The sequence below is a fragment of the Rhinopithecus roxellana genome, chromosome 7, assembly GCF_007565055.1.
Source record: "Rhinopithecus roxellana isolate Shanxi Qingling chromosome 7, ASM756505v1, whole genome shotgun sequence".
NCBI classification, from domain to species: domain Eukaryota; kingdom Metazoa; phylum Chordata; class Mammalia; order Primates; family Cercopithecidae; genus Rhinopithecus; species Rhinopithecus roxellana.
In genome coordinates this window covers 86049604-86070499 of record NC_044555.1, presented here as the reverse complement: position 1 = coordinate 86070499, position 20896 = coordinate 86049604, and the positions used below count along the sequence as shown (strand labels likewise).

At 38.0% G+C, this 20896-nt stretch overlaps 1 protein-coding gene across 5 annotated transcripts in view; it reads left to right on the top strand.

The window, feature by feature from the left end:
• The window catches only part of RPS6KA3 (ribosomal protein S6 kinase A3), a 125171-nt gene that overhangs the window by 28351 nt on the left and 75924 nt on the right, over positions 1–20896 (top strand). For all 5 annotated transcript variants that reach the window (XM_010379704.2, XM_030933531.1, XM_030933530.1 and 2 more), the window contains one exon: positions 3813–3869. In XM_010379704.2, coding sequence (XP_010378006.1) covers positions 3828–3869 — 42 coding nt within the window. In that variant the 5' untranslated portion in view covers positions 3813–3827. The remainder of the gene's footprint in view (positions 1–3812; positions 3870–20896) is intronic.

The following is a 20896-nucleotide window of genomic DNA, read 5'->3' as shown; positions in this document are numbered from 1 at the left end:
GATTATGTTTCACTCAATTTTTTTCTTAGGTTGCTTTGTTAGTATATACTATACTATTAACTGGGTGAGTAGTTGAGAAAAGAAAGTTTATTGTAAAATTTGAGATGACATGAAGCTGAAAATAGTGAACAGGCTGATCGACAGATTTGGAATCTAATGTATAGAGATTGTAGCAATGGATGGGAGCTGGAAAAAGGTGAATCAAAAATTTTAAATAAAGTTTTATTCGTGGAACTAAGAGTAACAACAGGTATGAATAGAGGATGCAGGGTGTGGTTGCAGTGCAAGAAGACAAGGATTTAATCAGAAAGCTTGATATGTCAGCATTGTGTTGAGGGCATTCCAAAAATAATGCATATGTGAATTGCATTAACATAAGTTTATTTTCTAGGACAAGGGAGGTAATATGACCTTTACTCTGCATTGGTCGTTTGAGGGTTGAAATGTTAATTACATGCAATTCCACATACCACCCTTTAAGATGAATTGGAGTGTGCTCAGAGAAGAAGATGGTGATGAGTCTTATCTATCTTAAAGAAATGTTTGAAGGAACTTATCTAGAAAAGACAAGACTCAGGATGGATTAGAGTCATAGCTGTAGATTTACTTCCTGTGACTTTGCAGATAGAGTACGGGCAAGTTAGTCATCATTTATTAGTAATCCTCTTAAAGAGAATTCACAGCTGAGGAAAGTTGCTATATAATGAAAAATTTCATGTAGCAGGCAGTACTTTTTCAGAGATATTATAGTGCCTAGTGAGGTAGTACATTCTTGTCCTGGTAGTATTTAAGCGTAAGTAAGAACGGAGTAGAAAGAATTGAAACATATTGTGTGTAGTAGGAACAGAAGACTTTTGAGATGCCTTACCAATTCAAACATTTTTTAAATTCCAAGATCAGAAGGACTTTACGGAGTATTTTATCCTCATGAGGCTACCTCACCTTAGTAATAATGTGCATTGGTACAGCTCTTCAACATTTGTAAAGTTCTTTCTTCTGAATTATCTCGTTTTTGAGCCTGGTAATAATCCTTTGGGTAGACAGGACAAGTATCCTCATTTTGAACAGGTAAAGTAATAGGCTAAGAGAAAGTCTGAATTGCCTCAAATCATAAAGCTTATAAGCAGCAGCCTAGGGCTCTGTCCTTGGTCTACGAATTCCAAGTTTAGTGCTGTTTCTCCTGTACCAGTTTTCTTTAAAAGTAAGTTATAAGTTGTGATACTTGCTTTGCATACATTAAAAATTGCAAGGAACAGATGGTTCTTAAATTTTATTCCTATGAAAAACATACGTGTAGCTCAAGTTAGACTGAGGGTTCTAAACGCCACACAATGGGGAGTCATGGGGGCAAGTCTGTGTTACAGAAAGATAACTGTTTACAATTAATGAAAAACTCTGGTTTGGGCTGCTAGATGAATGATGGTGCCATTCATTAATATGGCAAATATAGGAGAGGGAACAGATTGGTGGACCAGAGGTGAGGTAATTGAATTTTGGACGTAAGAAAACTAGCTGACAGTGATTGTTTACTAAGTGCCAGACACTGTGGTTAGGGTTTTATATCATTTAACTAATTTAGTCTTTACTACAACCCTCTGAAGATAAGACTTTTCAATCTTCATTTTCCGTGTGAAGAAACTGAAAAGCTTAGATTGTTTAAAGAACCTGTCCAAGGCTTCATAATTAATAGGGTAAGAATATGAATTTGAATCTCTGTGTCTGCAAACAGAGCCACAGTTGTTAGGAGCTAGTTCTTTGGTACATTTGGGTAAGAACAACCAGTAGTCAGTTGAATAAATGGTTGTCACTTTGAGGAAAAATAAATATTCTGGAGATACACGAGTGTCTTTATACCAAAGAAATGGGCAGTGTTATAGCCTTTGAACATACCTTAGGAAAATAAAGATTTTATACTTGCCTCCCTACCTTTTCCTGAATTTTGGCACTGTTTCTGTGCTTCATAGTATTACATAGGCATTCCCTAATCTAGGAACATCTTCTATGAGTGGTGAAAATGAAAGGTGCTCTTTGTATAAGGTCAATAGACCTTGTAGGATAGGGGCTATGTTTTATTAACTTTTATCTTGAGCTCAGTGCCTAGAACATAGCTTGAATGAAATGAGATGAAAGAATGGATGGATGGTAATAGGGATAAGAAGAACAAAGAGGGGAGTTCATATTTAGAGCAGCTGCCTCATGTGAAGTATGAGGTGATAGGTGAGCTGCCTTTTATTTCCCAGGTGATAATGCTCCAAAGGTGGTTAGCTTAGATCCTTGTATACTTGTTGAATTAATAATCATGGCTACTCCTTTTTCCAGTGAGGGAATGAGAGAAGAAACTATGTGTTCCTGACTTCTGTTTTTGTGGTTTTTAAAAATTACACAAATAATACATATTCATTGTAGACACATTAGAATATTCAAATAAGCAAAAATAAACAATTTAAATTGTCTAAAATTCTACCACCCAGAGATAACCACTGTTAACATTTTGGTGTATATCCTTCCAGAGTTTTTCCCATAAAAATATATGCATTGAAACATGTATATATTTATTTAAAATGGGATCATTACAATCCATATTGTTTTGTAAACTGCTTTTTCACTTATTACATGTGACTGTCTTTCTATGTCAATGAATTTACATCTTTATCATCATTGTAATGACTGTATAGTATTCCATTATAAGGGTGTACCATAATATATTTAATTAGTTCTCTATTGTTAGGAATTTAGGTTTTCAATTTGAAGTTCTTTTTGGAATAAAAGTTATGGTGAGCATTCTTGTATGTACATCTTTGTACACTTGTCTACTTTTTTAAAAAAAGAAGTAGAATCGAGACATTTCAAAATTTTATGTGTGGTATTTTGGTTTTTTTAAAATACAGACTCAGATTGCCTTCCTGAAAGGTTGTGCTGATTCATACTTCTCCAGCAGTATGTCCAGAGTGCTCTGTCCCCCATACCCTCGTTAACACTGAGTGGTTTTTTGTTTTTGTTTTTGTTTTGTAAATCATTACCAATTTGAAAGGCAAAAGGTGTCTTTGGGTTAAATGCATTTCTTTGATGAGTACTAAGGCTGAACTCTTTTTTCCCTTATTGCTCATTTCTGTTGAGGTTCATCGTTTTTTCTTACAGGTTTGTAAAACAAAGCTCTTTATGTATTGAGGATACCAACCCTTTGTTATATGTTGCCTTTTTTTTGTAATCAGTTCGTCTTTTATCTTTTTTTGTGTCTGGCAGAAGTTTTAAACTTCTATAGATTCAAATGTCACTTTTTTCTTTATGATTTCAACCCTCCTTACCCCATGAGTATTGTTCACCTATATTCTAATAGTTGTATAATTTTATTTTTTCACATCTAAATGTTTAATCCATCTGGCATTTATTTTGATGTAGAGATTGGGCTTAATTTTCTCTAAAGTAATTAATCAGTTCCCTTGATTAATTATGAATGGAGTTGGAATTTAGAATGTGTTTTGCCATACACTGTTGTAAATAATGTTTGGTGAGGCTTAAATGAGACCATTTGTAATGCATTTAACTATTAAACTCAAGGGCTCACATGGAAAGGTAATAATCATTTATTATATTATTTCCATGAAAAAATGTTTTTATAGTTTCAAATAATTAACTTTTGAAGCACATCCTGTTGCAAATTTAGCAACTGCATACTCATATGGTGGTTCTACTTCATTAGAGCCCTTTAGGGGTGAAAATCTTCCTCAGTTTTTGTTTTTGTCTGCCTTCATTTAACTTTAACTGATGTGAGGTCTGTTTTGGTAACTTTCTGCTTGCTGTGCTTTTCACAGAATGGACAGCAAATTATGGATGAACCTATGGGAGAGGAGGAGATTAACCCACAAACTGTAAGTAAAATATTCTGTCACAAAGGGTATAGATAAATGAAATACTGTAAAATTATTCTTATTTTTCAACTGAACAGAGTAATCATTTTACAGTATAAGAAACTTGTCAATCCTTTCACATTAACTTTACCAGACTACATTATTGAGTATGCCAGGGACCTTTCTAAAAAGTGTACAATAAGAGTGATTTTAAGAGAATGATAGAACAGATTGCTTTATATTGTTGAAAGTTTTTCATTAGTGCCTAAAGCTTATGTTTTTTTGTTTCTTGGGGATTTTTTGAGATGGAGTTTTGCTCTTGTCACCCAGGCTGAAGTGCAGTGGCGCTATCTCAGCTCACTGCAACCTCAGCCTTCCGGGCTCACGGGATTCTTCTGTCTCAGCCTCCTGAGTAGCTGGAATTACAGGTGCTCACCACCACACCTGGCTAATTTTTGAATTTTTGTAATTTTAGTAGAGATGGGGTTTCACCAAGTTGGCCAGGCTGGTCTCGAACTCCTGACCTCAGGTGATCTGCCCACCTCAGCCTCCCAAAGTGCTGTGATTACAGGTGTGAGCCACTGCACCTGGCCTAAAGCTTATGTTTTTAAATAATCAAATTGACCGTAAATTTGTTAAAGACAGAAATATAGGCCGGGCGCGGTGGCTCAAGCCTGTAATCCCAGCACTTTGGGAGGCCGAGATGGGCAGATCACGAGGTCAGGAGATCGAGACCATCCTGGCTAACACTGTGAAACCCCGTCTCTACTAAAAAATACAAAAAAAAAAAAACTAGCCGGGTGAGGTGGCGGGCGCCTGTAGTCCCAGCTACTCCGGAGGCTGAGGCAGGAGAATGGCGTAAACCCGGGAGGCGGAGCTTGCAGTGAACTGAGATCCGGCCACTGCACTCCAGCCTGGGCGATAGAGCGAGACTCCGTCTCAAAAAAAAAAAAAAAAGAAAAGAAAAAAAAAAAGACAAATATAAAGGTCATACTTTACAGATATGTTTAACACAGAAAGTGGACATTCACCATTTCCTCATCCGTTTTTTTGTTGTTGTTCACTCCTGAATCCCCAGTAACTAAACCAATGTGCCTGGCACATAATGGACGCTCATTAAATGTTACATAAATGAATTAATAAATTGTTCCCTACTACCACACACAGAATAGCCATTGTCAGCAACTAAGTTATAGTCGTCTTGCTATTTTGTATATAAGGTAATTATTATTTATGTTTACAAAATACATACTCTGCAACTTGTTCTTTTTACTTAACATGTCTTGAACATCTTTGTATGACAATACATATAGAACTACCTCTTCTTTGTTTTTTTTGTTTTGGGCGGTTTTTTGAGACAAGGTCTCTCTCCCTGTCACCCAAGCTAGAGTGCAGTGGTAGAGTCATGACTCACTGTAACCTCAAACTCCTGGGCTCAAGCAACCCTCGCATCTCAGCCTTCTTAGTAGCTAGGACTACAGGCACATGCCACCACGCCCATCTAATTTTTTTTTTTTTTAATGTTTGTGTTTTTTTTTTTTTTTTTTTAACAGATGGGGCCTTGCTATGTTGCCCAGGCTGGTCTTGAACTCCTGGCCTCAGGCAATCCTCCTGCCTCAGCCTCCCAAAGCATTGGGATTACAGGTGTTAGCCGCCATGCCCAGCCAGATCTACCTCTTTTTAAAGTGGTTACACAGTTACAGTATTCTATTTTATGAATATCCTATATTTAATGTAATTTTCCCCTATTTATTTTTGTGAATTTGTGTTTCGGTAGGATATAGTCTTAGAAAAGGATGTTCTGAAACCAAGGGTGTAAACATTTAAATCTCAATAGACATTTATCAAATTTTCCTTCAGAATTTCAGTATATGAGAATACCTGTTTGAGTATTGCCTACTCAATACTAGGTATTATCAGAAAATATTTTTAATTTGAGTGACTCTAGAAAAATAATACTTTCCCTTTTTCTCTTTTTCCTTTTTTGAGACAGAGTCTCGCTCTGCTGCTCAGGCTGGAGTGCAGTGGTGTGATCTCAGCTCACTGCAACTTCCGTCTCCCAGGTTCAAGCCATTCTCCTGCCTCAGCCTCCCGAGTAGCTGGGATTACAGGCAACCGCCACCATCCCTGACTAATTTTTGCAGTTTTAGTAGAGATGGGTTGCACAATGTTGGCCAAGCTGGCCTCGAACTCCTGACCTCAAGTGATCCACCTATCTTGACCTCCCAAAGTGCTGGGATTACAGGCGTGAGCCACCAGCCTGGCTGACTTTCCCATTTTAATTTGCATCTCATTTGATTACTAGTGAGATTGAGTATCCATACATTACTGGCCTTTGTTATTTTATGTTTTGCTCAGTTTTATTTGGAGTTACTTGTTGTTTCCTTATTGGTCTGTATAATCTCTGTATTTCTGGATATTAACTCTATGTCTATTATATATCTTGTAATATGTTTTTTTAAACATTGATTATGTGTCTTTCGTTGTAGTATGTACAGAAGTTTTTTTTGTTTTGTTTTGTTTTTTTGAGAAGGAGTCTTGCTCAGTTGTCCAGGCTGGAGTGCAGTGGCATTACCTCGGCTCACTGCAACCTCTGCCTCCTGGGTTCAAGCAATTCTCCTGCCTCAGCCTCCTGAGTAGCTGGGATTACAGGCACGCGCCACCACACCTGGCTAATTTTTGTATTTGTGGTGGAGACGGGGCTTCACCACATTGGTCAGGCTGATCTCAAACTCCTGACCTTGTGATCCACTTGCCTCAGCCTCCCAAAGTGCTGGGATTACAGGCGTGAGCCACCGCACCCGGCCAGAAGTTTTCATTTTTTTTTTTTTTTTGGTTGTTGAGACAGAGTCTCGCTCTGTCGCCCAGGCTGGAGTGCAGTGGCTGGATCTCAGCTCACTGCAAGCTCCGCCTCCCGGGTTTACGCCATTCTCCTGCCTCAGCCTCCCAAGTAGCTGGGACTACAGGCGCCCGCCACCTCGCCCGGCTAGTTTTTTTGTATTTTTTTAGTAGAGACGGGGTTTCACAGTGTTAGCCAGGATGGTCTCGATCTCCTGACCTCGTGATCTGCCCGTCTCGGCCTCCCAAAGTGCTGGGATTACAGGCTTGAGCCACCACGCCTGGCCCAGAAGTTTTCATTTTTAAATGGTCACATCTGGCTTCTGGGTTTCATGCTTTGGTTAGGAAATCCTTCCCTACACTAAGGTTATAAAAATAATCCTTTTACATTTTGATCTTTTATAGTTTTTTGGTGTTTTTTGTTTTGTTTTACATTTAGGTCTGTGATCCACTTGGAATTTAGTACCTGGTATGAAGTAGAAATCTAACTTTTCTTTCCAGATAAATAGCCTGTTGTCCTAACCTCTATTTATTGAATAAATAAAATCCATTCTTTCCTACTCATTTGAGATACCTCTTTTATCACGTATAAAATTGCCTTGTACTCCTTGTATCAGTTTCCTGCTTTGCCATAACAAATTACCACAAACTGGGTGGCTTAAAACAACAGATGGCTCTCGGGGAGGTTCCTTCCTTGCCTATTCCAGCTTCTGGTGTTTGCCAGCAGTCCTTGGCATTCCATGGCTTGTAGATACATCATTTCACTCTCTGCCTCGGGCATCAGATGATCTCCCTGTTCGTGTCTGTGTCCAAATTTCCCTCTTCTCATAAGAGCACTAGTCATTGGATTGGGACCATCCCACTCCAATATGACTTCATCTTAATTACATCTGCAAAGACACTGGTTTCAAATAAGGTCACATTTACCGTTACTGGGGATTACTTGAACATACCTTTTTGGAGGGCACAATTCAACCCACAACCCTCCTGAATATTTTGACTTTACATACTTTTTCAATTACTGTCATTTTATTATATGTTTTTGTTAATGTGGTAAAGCAAACCTTCCCACCTTTTTACTTCTGTAAAAAGTCTTATATGTAGTCTTATAAATATAGTCCTACATTTAATCTTCCAGATAAACTTTACAATCAGTTCATCAAGTACTTCTGAAAAATTTATTGGGATTTTTATGAGAATTGCCTTAAATGTACAGATTAACATGAAAAATTACTTTAACAATATTGAGTCTTCACATTCAGGAACATTCATTTTTTCTGATTTTCTTTTACATTCTTTATCAACATTTTATGGTTTCTTGGCTGGGCGTGGGGGCTTATGCCTGTAATCCCAGCACTTTAGGAGGCTCAGGCAAGAGGTTTGCTTGAACTCAGGAGTTCGAGACCACCCTGGGCAGCATAGCAAGTCCCTGTCTCTACTACAAATTTAAAAATAAGCCAAGCATGGTGGCATGTGCTGTGGTCCCAGCTACTTGGGAGGCTGAGGCAGAGAATCACTTGAACCCAGAAGTGTAAGGCTAAGGCTGCAGTGAGCTATGATCATGCCACTGCACTCCAGCCTGGGCAACAGAGTGAGACCCTGTCTGAAAAAAAAAGTTATAGTTTTTTACATATAGTTCTTGTACATTTGTTAAGGTAAGTTATGGGTATTTTATAGTTTTTTGGTCTTTGTTATGTAGTAAGTGGCATTTTTTTTCTGGTATGTTTTCCATCTGGTTATTGCATGTATATATTTAAAATGTTAGGTGTTTTTGTATGTTTTTAGCATCTTAGGAGTGTTAACTTTTCAGAAATCAAACAAATTGTCATGAACATTATGTCAGTTGTGGAAGAATAAGATCAGTTTAACCTTCTGCTTGAAACACCTCCATAGTTTTATGGTTCCTTTAAACAAAAGCCCAACCTCCATAACATGACCTACCAGGCCCTGCATAATAAGGCTTTGCATACTTCTCTCCACATCCTCTCTAGCCGCACACCTCTACTCTCTACTGAAAGTCCAGTCACTCAAATGTATCAGCTTCTCTTTTGCTTACGGGCTTTCAAAGGCAATGTTCCTTCTCCCAGAATTCTTTTCCCTTACTGCCATCCCCACTACTTAATTTCTGGTCATCTTTGTTCAGATATCATTTCAACTGAGATGTCTTCCCAATACAACTACCACTTCCACTTTCACCTTGAGTTAAGTGTTTTTCCTTTTTGCTGCCACAGGAGCCTATGCATACCCTAAATGGCAACACCATACCAGATTCCATTGCTTATTTGCTTGGTCTGTATTCCCTACTAAACTGTGAGTTGAATGAGACAGTGACCAAGTCTGACTTATTCCTTGTTTTATGTCTGTGCCTAGTACCCAGTTGGTGTTCAGTAAGTATTTGTAGATTAAAGGGATGAATGGATTAAGTTTTAGCTAGCGTAGGGACCCAGGCATGGGGCCTAGTGCCCAGAGCTACCTTCAGATTCCTACCCTCTCCAAAACCATTTGAGGCAGTTTACTTCATTTGTCTGTAGTATATATATTTACATGTAAGCGAATGTAAAAACAATCAGAAGGAAAACCTCCAAATTTTTTTATTCTCTGTAGTCTAAAAGCATTTTCCATTGTGATGTTATATGGTTTGTACTTTCTGCTACTCATGGCTTTAGTAGCATTTACATCTGCAAGAACCTGCATTCTAGAGACAGGTCAGAAAGATGGAGGACTAAGATACTACCTGCAATGCAGATGAGGCTATTGAGCAAATCATTCCAGGTGATACAAATTAGGCTTAGGTGTCAGATCAAAGCCTGGTATTTAATATTTATTAAATGATATTAAATCCAAAAGATGTCAAAATATTTATTAACCTTATAATTTAAAATTGTATTTGCCTTTTATATATAATTAGAAGTTTTCCTTTTGTCAACTACTAATAATTTACATAGGGAATGTTGAGATGTTGTATTATCTATTTGATGTGTTACAAATTACTCCAAACTTAGTGGCTTAGAACTACACACATTTATTATCTCCCAGTTTCTGTGGACCAGCAATTTGGGCAGAGCTTAGCCACATCTTTTGGTTCAGAGGCTGTCTCAGACTTGAAATTAAGGTATGGACCAGGGGTAGAGTTTCATCTGAAACTTGACTAGGGAAAGATCTGCTTCTAAGCTCACATGGTTGCTGGCCCAGATTCCTGGTCCACCAAAACTGTGAGATAATAAATATATGTATGGAGGTCATCAGCTGGTAGGGTTTCTTGCAGTTTCATTGGCCCCTTTTCCGTGGGCTAGAATGCAGAATGTAATGATAAGCCACTTTTGACTAGGACAAGACAGTAGAGAAGATGGATAATATGAGAAGAAATCTGAGTCCCTTAATGACCTAATGATCTAGTGACACCTCTTCACCCAAAAGTATGCTCGTAACCTATGGACTGCTCTGTGAGAGAGAAAAAAAAAAGGCACTTACTTTGTTTGAGTTGTCGCATTTGGGGATCTTTTTCTTACAGTAGCTTAGTCCATATTCTAACTACATCTAGTCATTCATTAACAAAGTAGTTCATGAATGTCTATTAGGTGCCAAGTACTCTGCTACATTTGTTGTTACAGAAGCATATAAGGGAAACTTGCAGCTTTAAAAATGGCAAAATAAAGTTGTTTTTGTCCTCTTCTCTGGGAAATTACCAACCAAAACAACAAGGAGAATAAGAAATCAGAATTTTGGTCTTTGAAATCAGAAGATATCTGTAACTTCAACCACAAGATATAAATATGAAAAGCAGATAGAAGAGTGGTAACCAGATGAAATTAATACAGCATAAGTGATTTTAGAGGAATATCCTAATGGTGAGCAAGTCTTATTCAAGGCCCCCAGAGCCTCAGAAGAGCTCAAAAATGGGGTCACCGGGTACTGTGGAACGTGGATGTATGGCATGGGGCTGAAAACAGAGATTGGTTGAATATTGATATAAAGAGTTTCTAGATCCTCTCTCCTCTGGAGACAGAAGGTATTTCACAGAGAAAACCAGAAAAGCTGTATACTTGATCACCTTGGACACAGGAAGAAGTAGGTTAAGGCACTGGGCTGGAAACAGGGAGGTCAAGTGAAAACCTATTACTGAATGGTGACCTGGTCCCATTCCAACCACTAGGACCGTATCCTCCAGGAAGGAGGATGGGCGTTGTGACTGAAGAAATGTAAGATACTGTCCTTTGGGAGACCTTTAATGTAAAGGCTGTCTAGTTGGCCAGTTAACCTATAAGAAAGCCTCCCCAGGTGACAAGCCACATAACTGCCAGGCCACTTCTTAGTGCCTCACTCTCAAATATTTATGGAAAGCCAAATATCACCAGTTATGTGAGGAAGTCTTCCAGTATAAAATAATGAGATCTTGGAGGAACAAACAATGCAGGGAAAAAGCAAGTTTAATTAGTGTCCTCTGAGTGTTGAGACAAAATTGATTCCCTAAGAAAAAGTAAATTGCCATAAAAAAGAAATCATAAAAGAAGAAACTCTTAGAAGTTAAAAATATAATAGGAATGTTTTGCATTTTAGTAGAACATTTACAAGCTAAAATTGAGGAAAACTCTCAAAAAGTAGAACAATAAGAGGTAGAAAGTAGGAAAGAAAAAGAAAGAAGAGCAATCTAACATCTAACTAATAGGAATTCCAGAAAGCGACAATAGAGGAAATGAAGGGGAAGAAAGCAGGAAAGAAATACCATAAGAAACATATTTTTTGTTTTTTACATTTTAATATCTCTGAAATCAGAATGGTTGTTATAATTCATAGTGTGACATATATTAATTGACAGCATCTTTCATAATGGTATAGTGATAATGATACTTTTAGATTAAGTGGAATACTAAAATACCAAATTTAAAAAAAAAAAAACAGTTTTCCAAAATGAGAACCATGAGTCTCCAGATTACAACATCCCTCTGAAAGCCTATTAATGAGAGAAATTTTAAAAAGCCCTACTCTCAAGAAGGGTCATCTCTATGAAATATCAAAACACTAGGGATAAAGGGAAGACCCCAAGCTTTTAGAGATTTTTAAAATCCTATATAAAAGATTGGATAGAAGAATATTAGACTTTTCAGCATTGGAAGTTAGAAAACAAGGAGCAACGCGTTTAAAATGCTTAGTGAAAATGATTTTCAGCCAAGATATTTTCAGATATGGACCTATTTTAGGAAGTTGCTGGAAAATGGGCTCTGCCAACACTAGGGGGTTATTAACTAAGTAAGAGAGACATGGGATTCGGCAAACAAAAGATCCAGTACTGCAAGCATGATGAAAGTTTTTTCCCATTATGATGATTAAAGGAAGCTTCAGAAGACTAGTTCATGCAGGAAGCTTAGAGAGTACTGAGTCCAGATTGAAGTAGACAGATAATTTCAAGAATGCTGCCTCCAGGAATAGGATTGGGGGAAGAGGTGGGGGAATAGAAGTGATGAATCTAAATAGGCTTGAGTATTGAAAATTCACTTGAGAGGCTGTTGCAGCGTAGGAAGAATTTGAAATAGGTACAAAGAAAATCAAATTTAAAAACAAAGCACCTGTAAACTTAAGGAAAAATAAAAATTGCACACAAGAGATGTAACTAAAGTATATTCTTTACCTAGGCAGTGAGCAGTGTTTACATAGTCATAATAATTGTAAAGACTAAATATTGATTTAACCAAAATCTGTGATATGAGTACCGAGTCATCTGTAATAGGATGTCTAAAGGTAATATCTGAAATTGATGAATCAAGAGAAAGTATTATAAGGTTATTATTTATCATATAAAGGCAAATACAAGAGGGAACAATGAAAAGAACTGAAAGGGTACCAAGAGCATAGAGTACTGCTGCTTTCTCATTACAAGCCTTGAAATGCTTTTTGACACTTTAGCCTTTGATAAAAATTTAAGTGAAATTTAAAAAGTAGTTGTAACTGGTGTGATCAGGCAAAAATTCACAGAAGGCATGAAATTTAACCTGAGTCTTAAAAAATAGGTACAGGATTTTTGAGAAGTAAATGTCATCATTTGGGTAAATGCATTTTTATGAGAAAATGATGTAAACAAAAGTCAAAGGGAGGAAAAGTGAGATGTGTTGGAGATAGCTAAATCAGTTTGACTAAAAGGATGGTCATAAGGACAGCCCGATTTCTCCTGAACATTAAATACCGTCACTCAGACCTTCTTAGTGTATGGAGTTAATCCTGTGATGTCTCTTGAACATATCCCCTAGGTTTCTATTTGTGATAGAGCCATTCTGTTCTGGCTGGATTTTTCTGTTCTTCACACACTTAATCTCTTCTCTTGCCCTTTGTTCTTTGCCCTGCTGTCTGCCTGTCTCCCATATCTTAGATCCACTTCTTATTTATGTATGTATGTATGTATGTATGTATTTATTTTTTTATTTTGGAAACAGGATCTCACTCTGTCACTGAGGCTGGAGTGCAGTGGCTCACTGCAACCTCCACCTCCCAGGTTCGAGCAATTCTCCTGCCTCAGCCTCCCAAGTAGCTAGGATCACAGGCACATGCCACCACACTCAGCTAATTTTTGTATTTTAGAGATGGGGTTTTACTGTGTTAATCAGGCTGATCTCGAACTCCTGACCTCAAGTGATCCACCTGCCTCAGCCTCCCAAAGTGCTGGGATTACAAGCATGAGCCACTATACTCGGCCCTACTTCTTTTCCATCTTCTACCATTTTAATGCTGTTATCCTTTCTTCTGGCTCTCTAAAGTTTCAACCCTTTCCTGTCTTTATTTAACTGAAGTAAAAACTTTTACTTCACACAAAGCTGCCTTAAAACTTGGATTTGAGCATCCAAAATGATCCTTAACAGCCATGTTAACAGCACACCATTGCACACCTATTACAGTCATCATGGTTCAAACACACACTGGAAAGAGAAGCCCCAGCAGAGTAGACAATAGACAGTGAATTACTCACTCAACACAGGAAAATACAATAGAGTGCTCATTGGCTGGAAAAATTTGTACCATGGTATATTAATAACACTTACTGACTGATTGTGTATTGTCTGCCGTTCTAACTCTCATTGGTTGAGAGTGTATTTGAGCACTCAGAGCTTGAGGGAAAATACCCTAGTAGATTTAAGTATATGCCACTTAGGAAAATATTTCTGAGATAAATAGCAGTATAATTAGCACTGCATGGTGGAATTAAATAGAGTATGTATACACCAGGAAGATTTCCAAGCACAAGCAAAGGTTTCCTTTTGCTACATTTTTGGCTCTCTTTCAGGGCTATTTTTTCACTTCCTAGTGTCCTGTTCCTCCATCCCTAAGAGCTTAAAAAAAAAAAAAAAAAAAAAAAAAAAAAACTCCCTTTTTTATCATGGCTTGCTTGCCTCGTATGATGCCTCTGACCCAAAATTGCTTCTCTTCTGTTCTGGTGTATTCATCACAATACCCATTCCTTCAGTTTCAGTGATCTCATCCATATTTTGAAAGAAAGCAAAGTGACTTAATTATGTTCAAATATGAATGGTTGGTTGGTTGAGTCAACCTGAAATACTGGCATATGGAAAGTTGTAACCCCTTTACCTAAATGAGTATTTTAATTTAACTATTTTAGACAAGCATGACTAAGTAAAAAGAACTTCAGGCTAAGCAAGAAAAAGAAATGTGTGGACAGGGAGAGAAGCAATACCACCTAGGGCATTTTGTGACTTAACTGCAAAATTCAGACCTGGGGCTATGGTGCTGCTGCCTCTCACCCTCTCTTCATGCCCACGGGAGATTCTGTGAGTGAAACATAGCATGCTTTCCATTTAGACAGGACTTTGAAAGTGCTCTAGGAAATCCTGCTCAGTGCTCTAGGAAGTCACTACCATTTGTTTGAAGTTGATCATCATGAAACTTATTTCCCATCTCTGGTTTAAAACCTTAAGCTCTTACCACTTTATAGCACTGTCTGTTGATGGATGTGTGCTTAAAAAAATTAACTGTCCTGCACTTAGATGGAAATCCTTATAAATTAAATCTTTTAGTGTCTGAAAAAAGGAATGATCCACACACAAAAATGTATCCAATGGAATCAATTAAGAACATGTTAACTTTAAGTTTTTATCATATGGGTCAATTTTTTTTTTCAACAGGGTTCACTCATCATGGGGTCATGAGGATGGTTAATAATTGGGTTTAATCATGGTTGGGGTTTTGCCAGACAGGTGTTATGTATAGTGTAGAAAAGTTTTCAGGAACTCTGCCACAGTCCCCATACTCAGCCCTCTTCCTTTGGGGTCTGTTGAAAAGGTTTAGCACTTCCTGTTTTTTAACCTAAGTCAGCCACCAACCATTCATGTGCACTCTCCTTCCCCACACCAGATTACCTGATTATGCTTCCACCAACATCATGACCATTTCCACATCCAAACGATAAGAACTTGGGCAGCAGATTATTTAACTTCTCTTTAAGCCTTCGTCTGTTCATCCAGTGTGGATAGTAGTTCCCACTTCATTGGTGAGCATCAGCTGAGATAATTTCATGTAAAGCACAGTGCCTAGAATATAGTGGTATCTTAAACGTTATTGTTATGCTTGAAAGAAAACTTTATTAATAAATAAGAGAATTCAAAGCAACTAAGGACTCAGTGAAGGAAACTAGAAAAAAGAACTATAAACCTATAAAAAACAAGAGGAAGGAATTAAATATAATTTAAAAAATCAGCGAATTAGAAAACAAGGGAAAACACACAAAAGCAAATCCACAACATTAGGAAAGCATAACAGGATATAAGCACAGATAGGAAGGAGATTAAAACATCATAACAACCCAAATATTTACAGATAAAATGATATGATGTCTGAGATTTGCGTCAAAATAATTAACTACAGGAGTTGGGGAAGTGAGCATATGAAACAAGATTGGCTATGAGTTGAAAATTACTAAACTCAGGTGATGAGCACATGAAGGCTATACTGTTCTGTCTACTTTTGCATATGGTTGAAATTTTCCTTAGGTTTAATTTCAAAAACTTAATAGAATACTAACTGTAACAGTATACTAATATGAAAGTTGGTGAAATGTATGGTGTTTTAGGAAAATCTAAATTTGGGAAGGGAGAGAGAAACAGTATACCAATAGCCTTGGGAGAAGTTGAAATCATAAAAAATTAGCACTACCACACTTTCTGTCCCCGATTATAGTGCCAAGCTCAGTGATTTCTTAAGAGAAAAATCTTCGAAACTTTCAAGAAATAGATCACTCTGTGGTCTTTAAGTTGTCCCAAAACATAGGAAAAAATCTGCCTTGCCTTCTAGTTTGTTTTATAGAATTAGCATAGCCCCGAAAATGAGTTAGCGTAGAAAAGGAAACCATACGCCAATTTAATTTATGAATATAAATGCAAAAATCCTAAATATTTACAAATTAGATATAGAATTATATTAAAATAATGAATTTTTTTCTTGGAAATACAAGCATAGGTCAATATTAAGAAATTTATTTGTCTAAGTTATCAGTAAATCAAAGGGGGAAAAATTAAGTGACAGTATTAATAGATAAAAAGACATTACACAAAACTTAACACTCATTCCTCTTTTAGTAAAGAGGAAATAGACTTTATATATCTAAGAACAAATATTCACATTATGTCTGAATGAATTAGTGAGTATATCTCCAAGTCAGGATCAAGGTAGCATTTACTACTGCTTGCTTTAAGCTCTGTAGACTATGGGAAGTTTAGAGTTTGTTCTGTGATGGGAAGCCATTGAAGAGAATTTGAGGTAGGGGCATAAATTAGTCTGATTTCTGTTTTAAGATGATTCTGGCTGTTGTGAAGATAAAGGATTGCACAGGGAAGATTTAGAAGCAGAGAAACCAGTTTTATGGCAATAGATGATAGTTTGTACTGGGAATGGCAGAGGAAATAGAAATAGACAGATTCGAGGTTTATTTTTGAGATAAAATTAGAATTTGTTGAGGGATTAAATATGAAAGGAAGGAAATTAGGTAAGAAAGGAAAGGCCAAAAAGGACTCATAGGTTTTTGAGAAAGGTAATAATGTCATTGCCTAAAATGAGAAAGATTGGTTTCCCATTACACTTGAAATAAAATACAAACCCAAATTTCTTGGGTCTAAGGCCTCACTTAATATGGCCCTGAGCTACCTCTTCATTTCCTTCCTCTTTCGTTGATGTTTATCGCATTCTAGCCACTGTGGCCTTTCCTTCGTGTCTTGAATTCATTAAGCTCATTCCTATCTCTGTGTTTTGGCATTTGCTGTTCATTCTGTTTGAGGACTCTACCCCATGAGTCAGCAAACTTTGTGTGTAACAGGCCAGATAGTAAATAAATACCTTAAACTTTGTAGGCCATATGATCTCTCTTGCAAATACTCAACTCAGCGGTAGCCATTGTAGGGCAAACACAGTTGAAGGTAATATTTAAACAGAGATGGACATGGGCAGATTTGGCCCTTAGGCTGGCCAGGCCTGGCTATAGTTTGCCCCTGCCCAAGGTCTTGATGTGGTTCCCTCCTTATTATTCAGGTTCTTCCTGGAGGACAACGTGCCAAATAAGTTAGGATCAAAAACCTTAATGCCTCATACTCTTGAATATACAGTTCTACTTCTAGAAATTATTTCTAAATGTGAATGTGTACAAATGATGGGACAGCACCATAGTGTAGATCAAAGACCCAACAACAGGAGATTTGTATAATCGAATTTTCAACAGTTATTAATAATGCATTGAGGAATAGAGAACAAGGGTCAGCAAACTACACTCATGGGCCTGTCACCTGTTTCTGTAAAAGATGTTTTATTGGAACACAGCCTTACCCATTCGTTTTCTCACTGCACTGACAGAGTTGACAGAAACTGTATGTCCTGCAAAGCTGAAAATATTTACTATCTGTCCCTTTACAGAAAAACTGATACTATGTGTAGTATGGTTCATATATGTGCATAGAAAAGACTGGAAAGAAAATCACCAAAATAGTGATTTTTTAAAATTTTTTCCCTTTTTGTTTATTATCTAAGTTTCAATAATGGGCATCCATTATTTTTATAATAGTTACTTTTTAAATAATAAGGTAAATGAATAAATCAATAAAATGTTTAAAACAAAAATTTAGTAAGATAAATTTTAAGAAATTTTAAAGTTAGAGATGGAAAAAAAGAACAGTATCTAGTTTCATGTGCACAACCACACAAGTAGCAACCATTTCAGATTTCAGCATATGATACTTATTAAGGAAGCCATTTATTTGAGGTCTTATATGTGATATTTGGTATTAATCTCAAGATTAATCTGGGCAATGGGATGTGCTTAAACAGTAATAAATACCATAAGAGATGTACTAAAGGACTTTAAGAGCTCACATTCTGGTTAGGAGATAGATAACACCTAAATAAAGCAGTTGCTCATTGATGAATTGTAATATGATTATAAGGAATTCCAATCACATGAGCTAGTCTTTTAACTTTGTTTATAGTGCCTTTTGATATAAAGACCTTTTAAACTTTTATAATCAAATCTGTATTAATACTTTCCCTTATGGTATCTGCATTCTCCAAACAGGTAGCCATATATCCTAACATCTCCCTCTGATGTACAGTGCCACATTCTTTTCTGTCACTCTATTTGTGTTTTATAGTAGTACCACACTGTTTTAATTAAGGTATCATTTCAACTTGGAGACTTATTTCAGATTTTGGTGTCTGAAATATTACTTCATTTCTTAGTGCTAATTATTAAAAAGCATAACACACAGCAAAATGTGAATTATTAACCTGAGCACTAGTAATAATTAAAGCCAATTTTCACTAATCCTTTACGTTTAAAAAAGGGTATTTGGTTGCTCGTGTTTAAAAATATTACTTGAATAAATGTCCCGTCCAGCGGGATCGTTAACACAGACCTTGGAGGAGGGGGTGGGAATTTAGAGAGACAAGAGACACAAGTAATGGAGACAAGACAGTATCCTGATCAAGTCTCGTTTATTGAGGGCGTTGGTACAGCTTATATAGGCTGGTAAGAAAGAGGAAGGGCAGCAGAGCAGGCGGGGAGGAGAATAATGGGAGACGTCACCAGCCGCATGCTCGGTATAGTCTTTCCCGGGCGCGGGAAGTAATCTACGCGGGCGCGGGAAAAGTTCGCGCGCGCGGGAAAAGTTGATGATGAAGAACCAGGAAGTGCGCCATCTTGTCTCCACAATGCGGAGCTTAAGCAACAGAGGCCGCGGCAATTTCCGGGCCTCACGGCTCCGGACAGGTCCTCCTTTTTTATATTATTAGTGACTAGAAGATAGTCCCTCGGGAACTGCGCCTGTCTTAGGTTGGAGTGACACATCTCTTCACTGGTACCCGTCATGGGATTAGGCAGTAGCTATGACGGCCCTCCTGTCTTAGGTTAGTGAGAGATGACACTCTCTTACCTGTCATTGGCTGTCCAGTTCAGCGCACAGGGAAGGTGGTTTACGGCAAGCGTAAGTAAAACGTAAGTATGGACCACCGTGATCTTCTTGTTCAAGGCAATGATAATGGACCTGTATGGGTTTGGCTTGGATGGCCTCGATTTGTTGCTTAATGAATGTCATGAGCTTATTGAATATTATAGGTCCCAAAGAGAGTAAGAGCAATAGGCAAAGTAGGGGGCCCAAGAACGGTGTAATATAGGGGAGGAGTCCATGGAACCCCGTCCAAAACGGGTTATCAGTTTCTTTTCGTCGTTTTTCTAGGTCTTCTTGTAGACGCTTGATTTTATCTCTGATGATCCCGGACTTGTTGGCGTAGAAACAGCACTTTTCCTGTAGAGCTAAGCATATACCTCCCTGTTCAGCAGTTAATAAATCTAGGCCTCGTCTATTTTGGAGCACTACTTCTGCCAGGGAATCTACTTGATCTTGTAGATCCTGTATAGTACTTGAGATGGCCTGCATATCTGAGATCAATTAGCGAGACAATTTGGTGTATTGAGTAACAGACCCCTAGGCTTGAAGCCCCAGTTGTTATGGCAGTAGTGATGCCTAATCCTACAAGTAAGGGGATAAATTGTATTGCCCTTTTGGCTCTTCCCAAAAAGTGATCTATAGCTGGAATAGGTACAGGTTCATCTCCAGAGATAATGTCTATATCTGGCAGAAGAGTGGCTAAGACACAACGTCCTGTCCAGTTTCCAGGCAAATAGGTATACGCTCTATTATTGCCACATATAAAAACTGAACTGTTTGGGGCACACAGCGATTGGGAAATATTTGTTGTGATGGAACAATTATTGAATTCAACGATTCCTACATCGATGTCGTAAGTGTTATTGAGGAAAGGGGAGTAGAAGCAAGGGGAGTTAGAAAATTCTAGGGGCTGCACTTGAAGGGGAGGAATTATGGTGCAGGAAGTATTGGATGTATAGTTTAAGTCATTGCTGGGTATGGCAAGAGGAACGGGATCTCCTAACGGTAAACATAGCCAGCAGTCATTGGCTAGACTAGAATTGGAATTATTGAGCAGATTATGAGTAGCAGTGAGGAGGTCAAAAGTCTGGGCATCAATTTTTTCTTTCCCTCGGATTTTGGGCAGAGCCAAAGGGTGGTAGCGAATTTCTGGATATAGAGATTTTTGCAACTCTTCAAGTTTTTTGTGCACCATAATTTCCCGGACCCTATCTTGTGGGCCCCCTCCGTCAGAGGTATGGAGAGGGGGATGAGTATTCCAGCAGACAGGCTGGCCTATTGTACCAGTGCAGCCAGCCACTTCAAGGTTATGGTTATTTCCCAAAACTGTAGGGACATTACTGGCCCCTATAGTGGGGTTTCTAGTTGTAGCTAAGATAGCAGTATAGTATGTCTTATTGTCAGAGGTGCATTCTTGATAAGTGGTGTAGCAGGAGCTGTGCATAGTAGCCTTAAATGTGTCGCAAGGGCAAGTTGTAATGCCCCCTCCGTCAGATATCCTAGGGGTTGACACACACCTCCATTTGAGGGAGTCACTAGGCAGGTATGCTGTGTGAGCGGAGCAGGACACAGTTGAGAGGTACTTATTTGGAGGGGAGGTCACATATCCCCCATAGCAATCACAGGGCTTACCGTGCCGTTGTTGTATATATGTAAGGGCCTCACGTGGATTACCGAAACCGGTATGAACCTGGAATACTTGGCAAGTCAGCACTAAGGTCCAGAGGGGCCTGTAGTTGGAGTTCATCTCTGTAATAGAAGGAAAGGGTACTCTCAGGGAGAGAG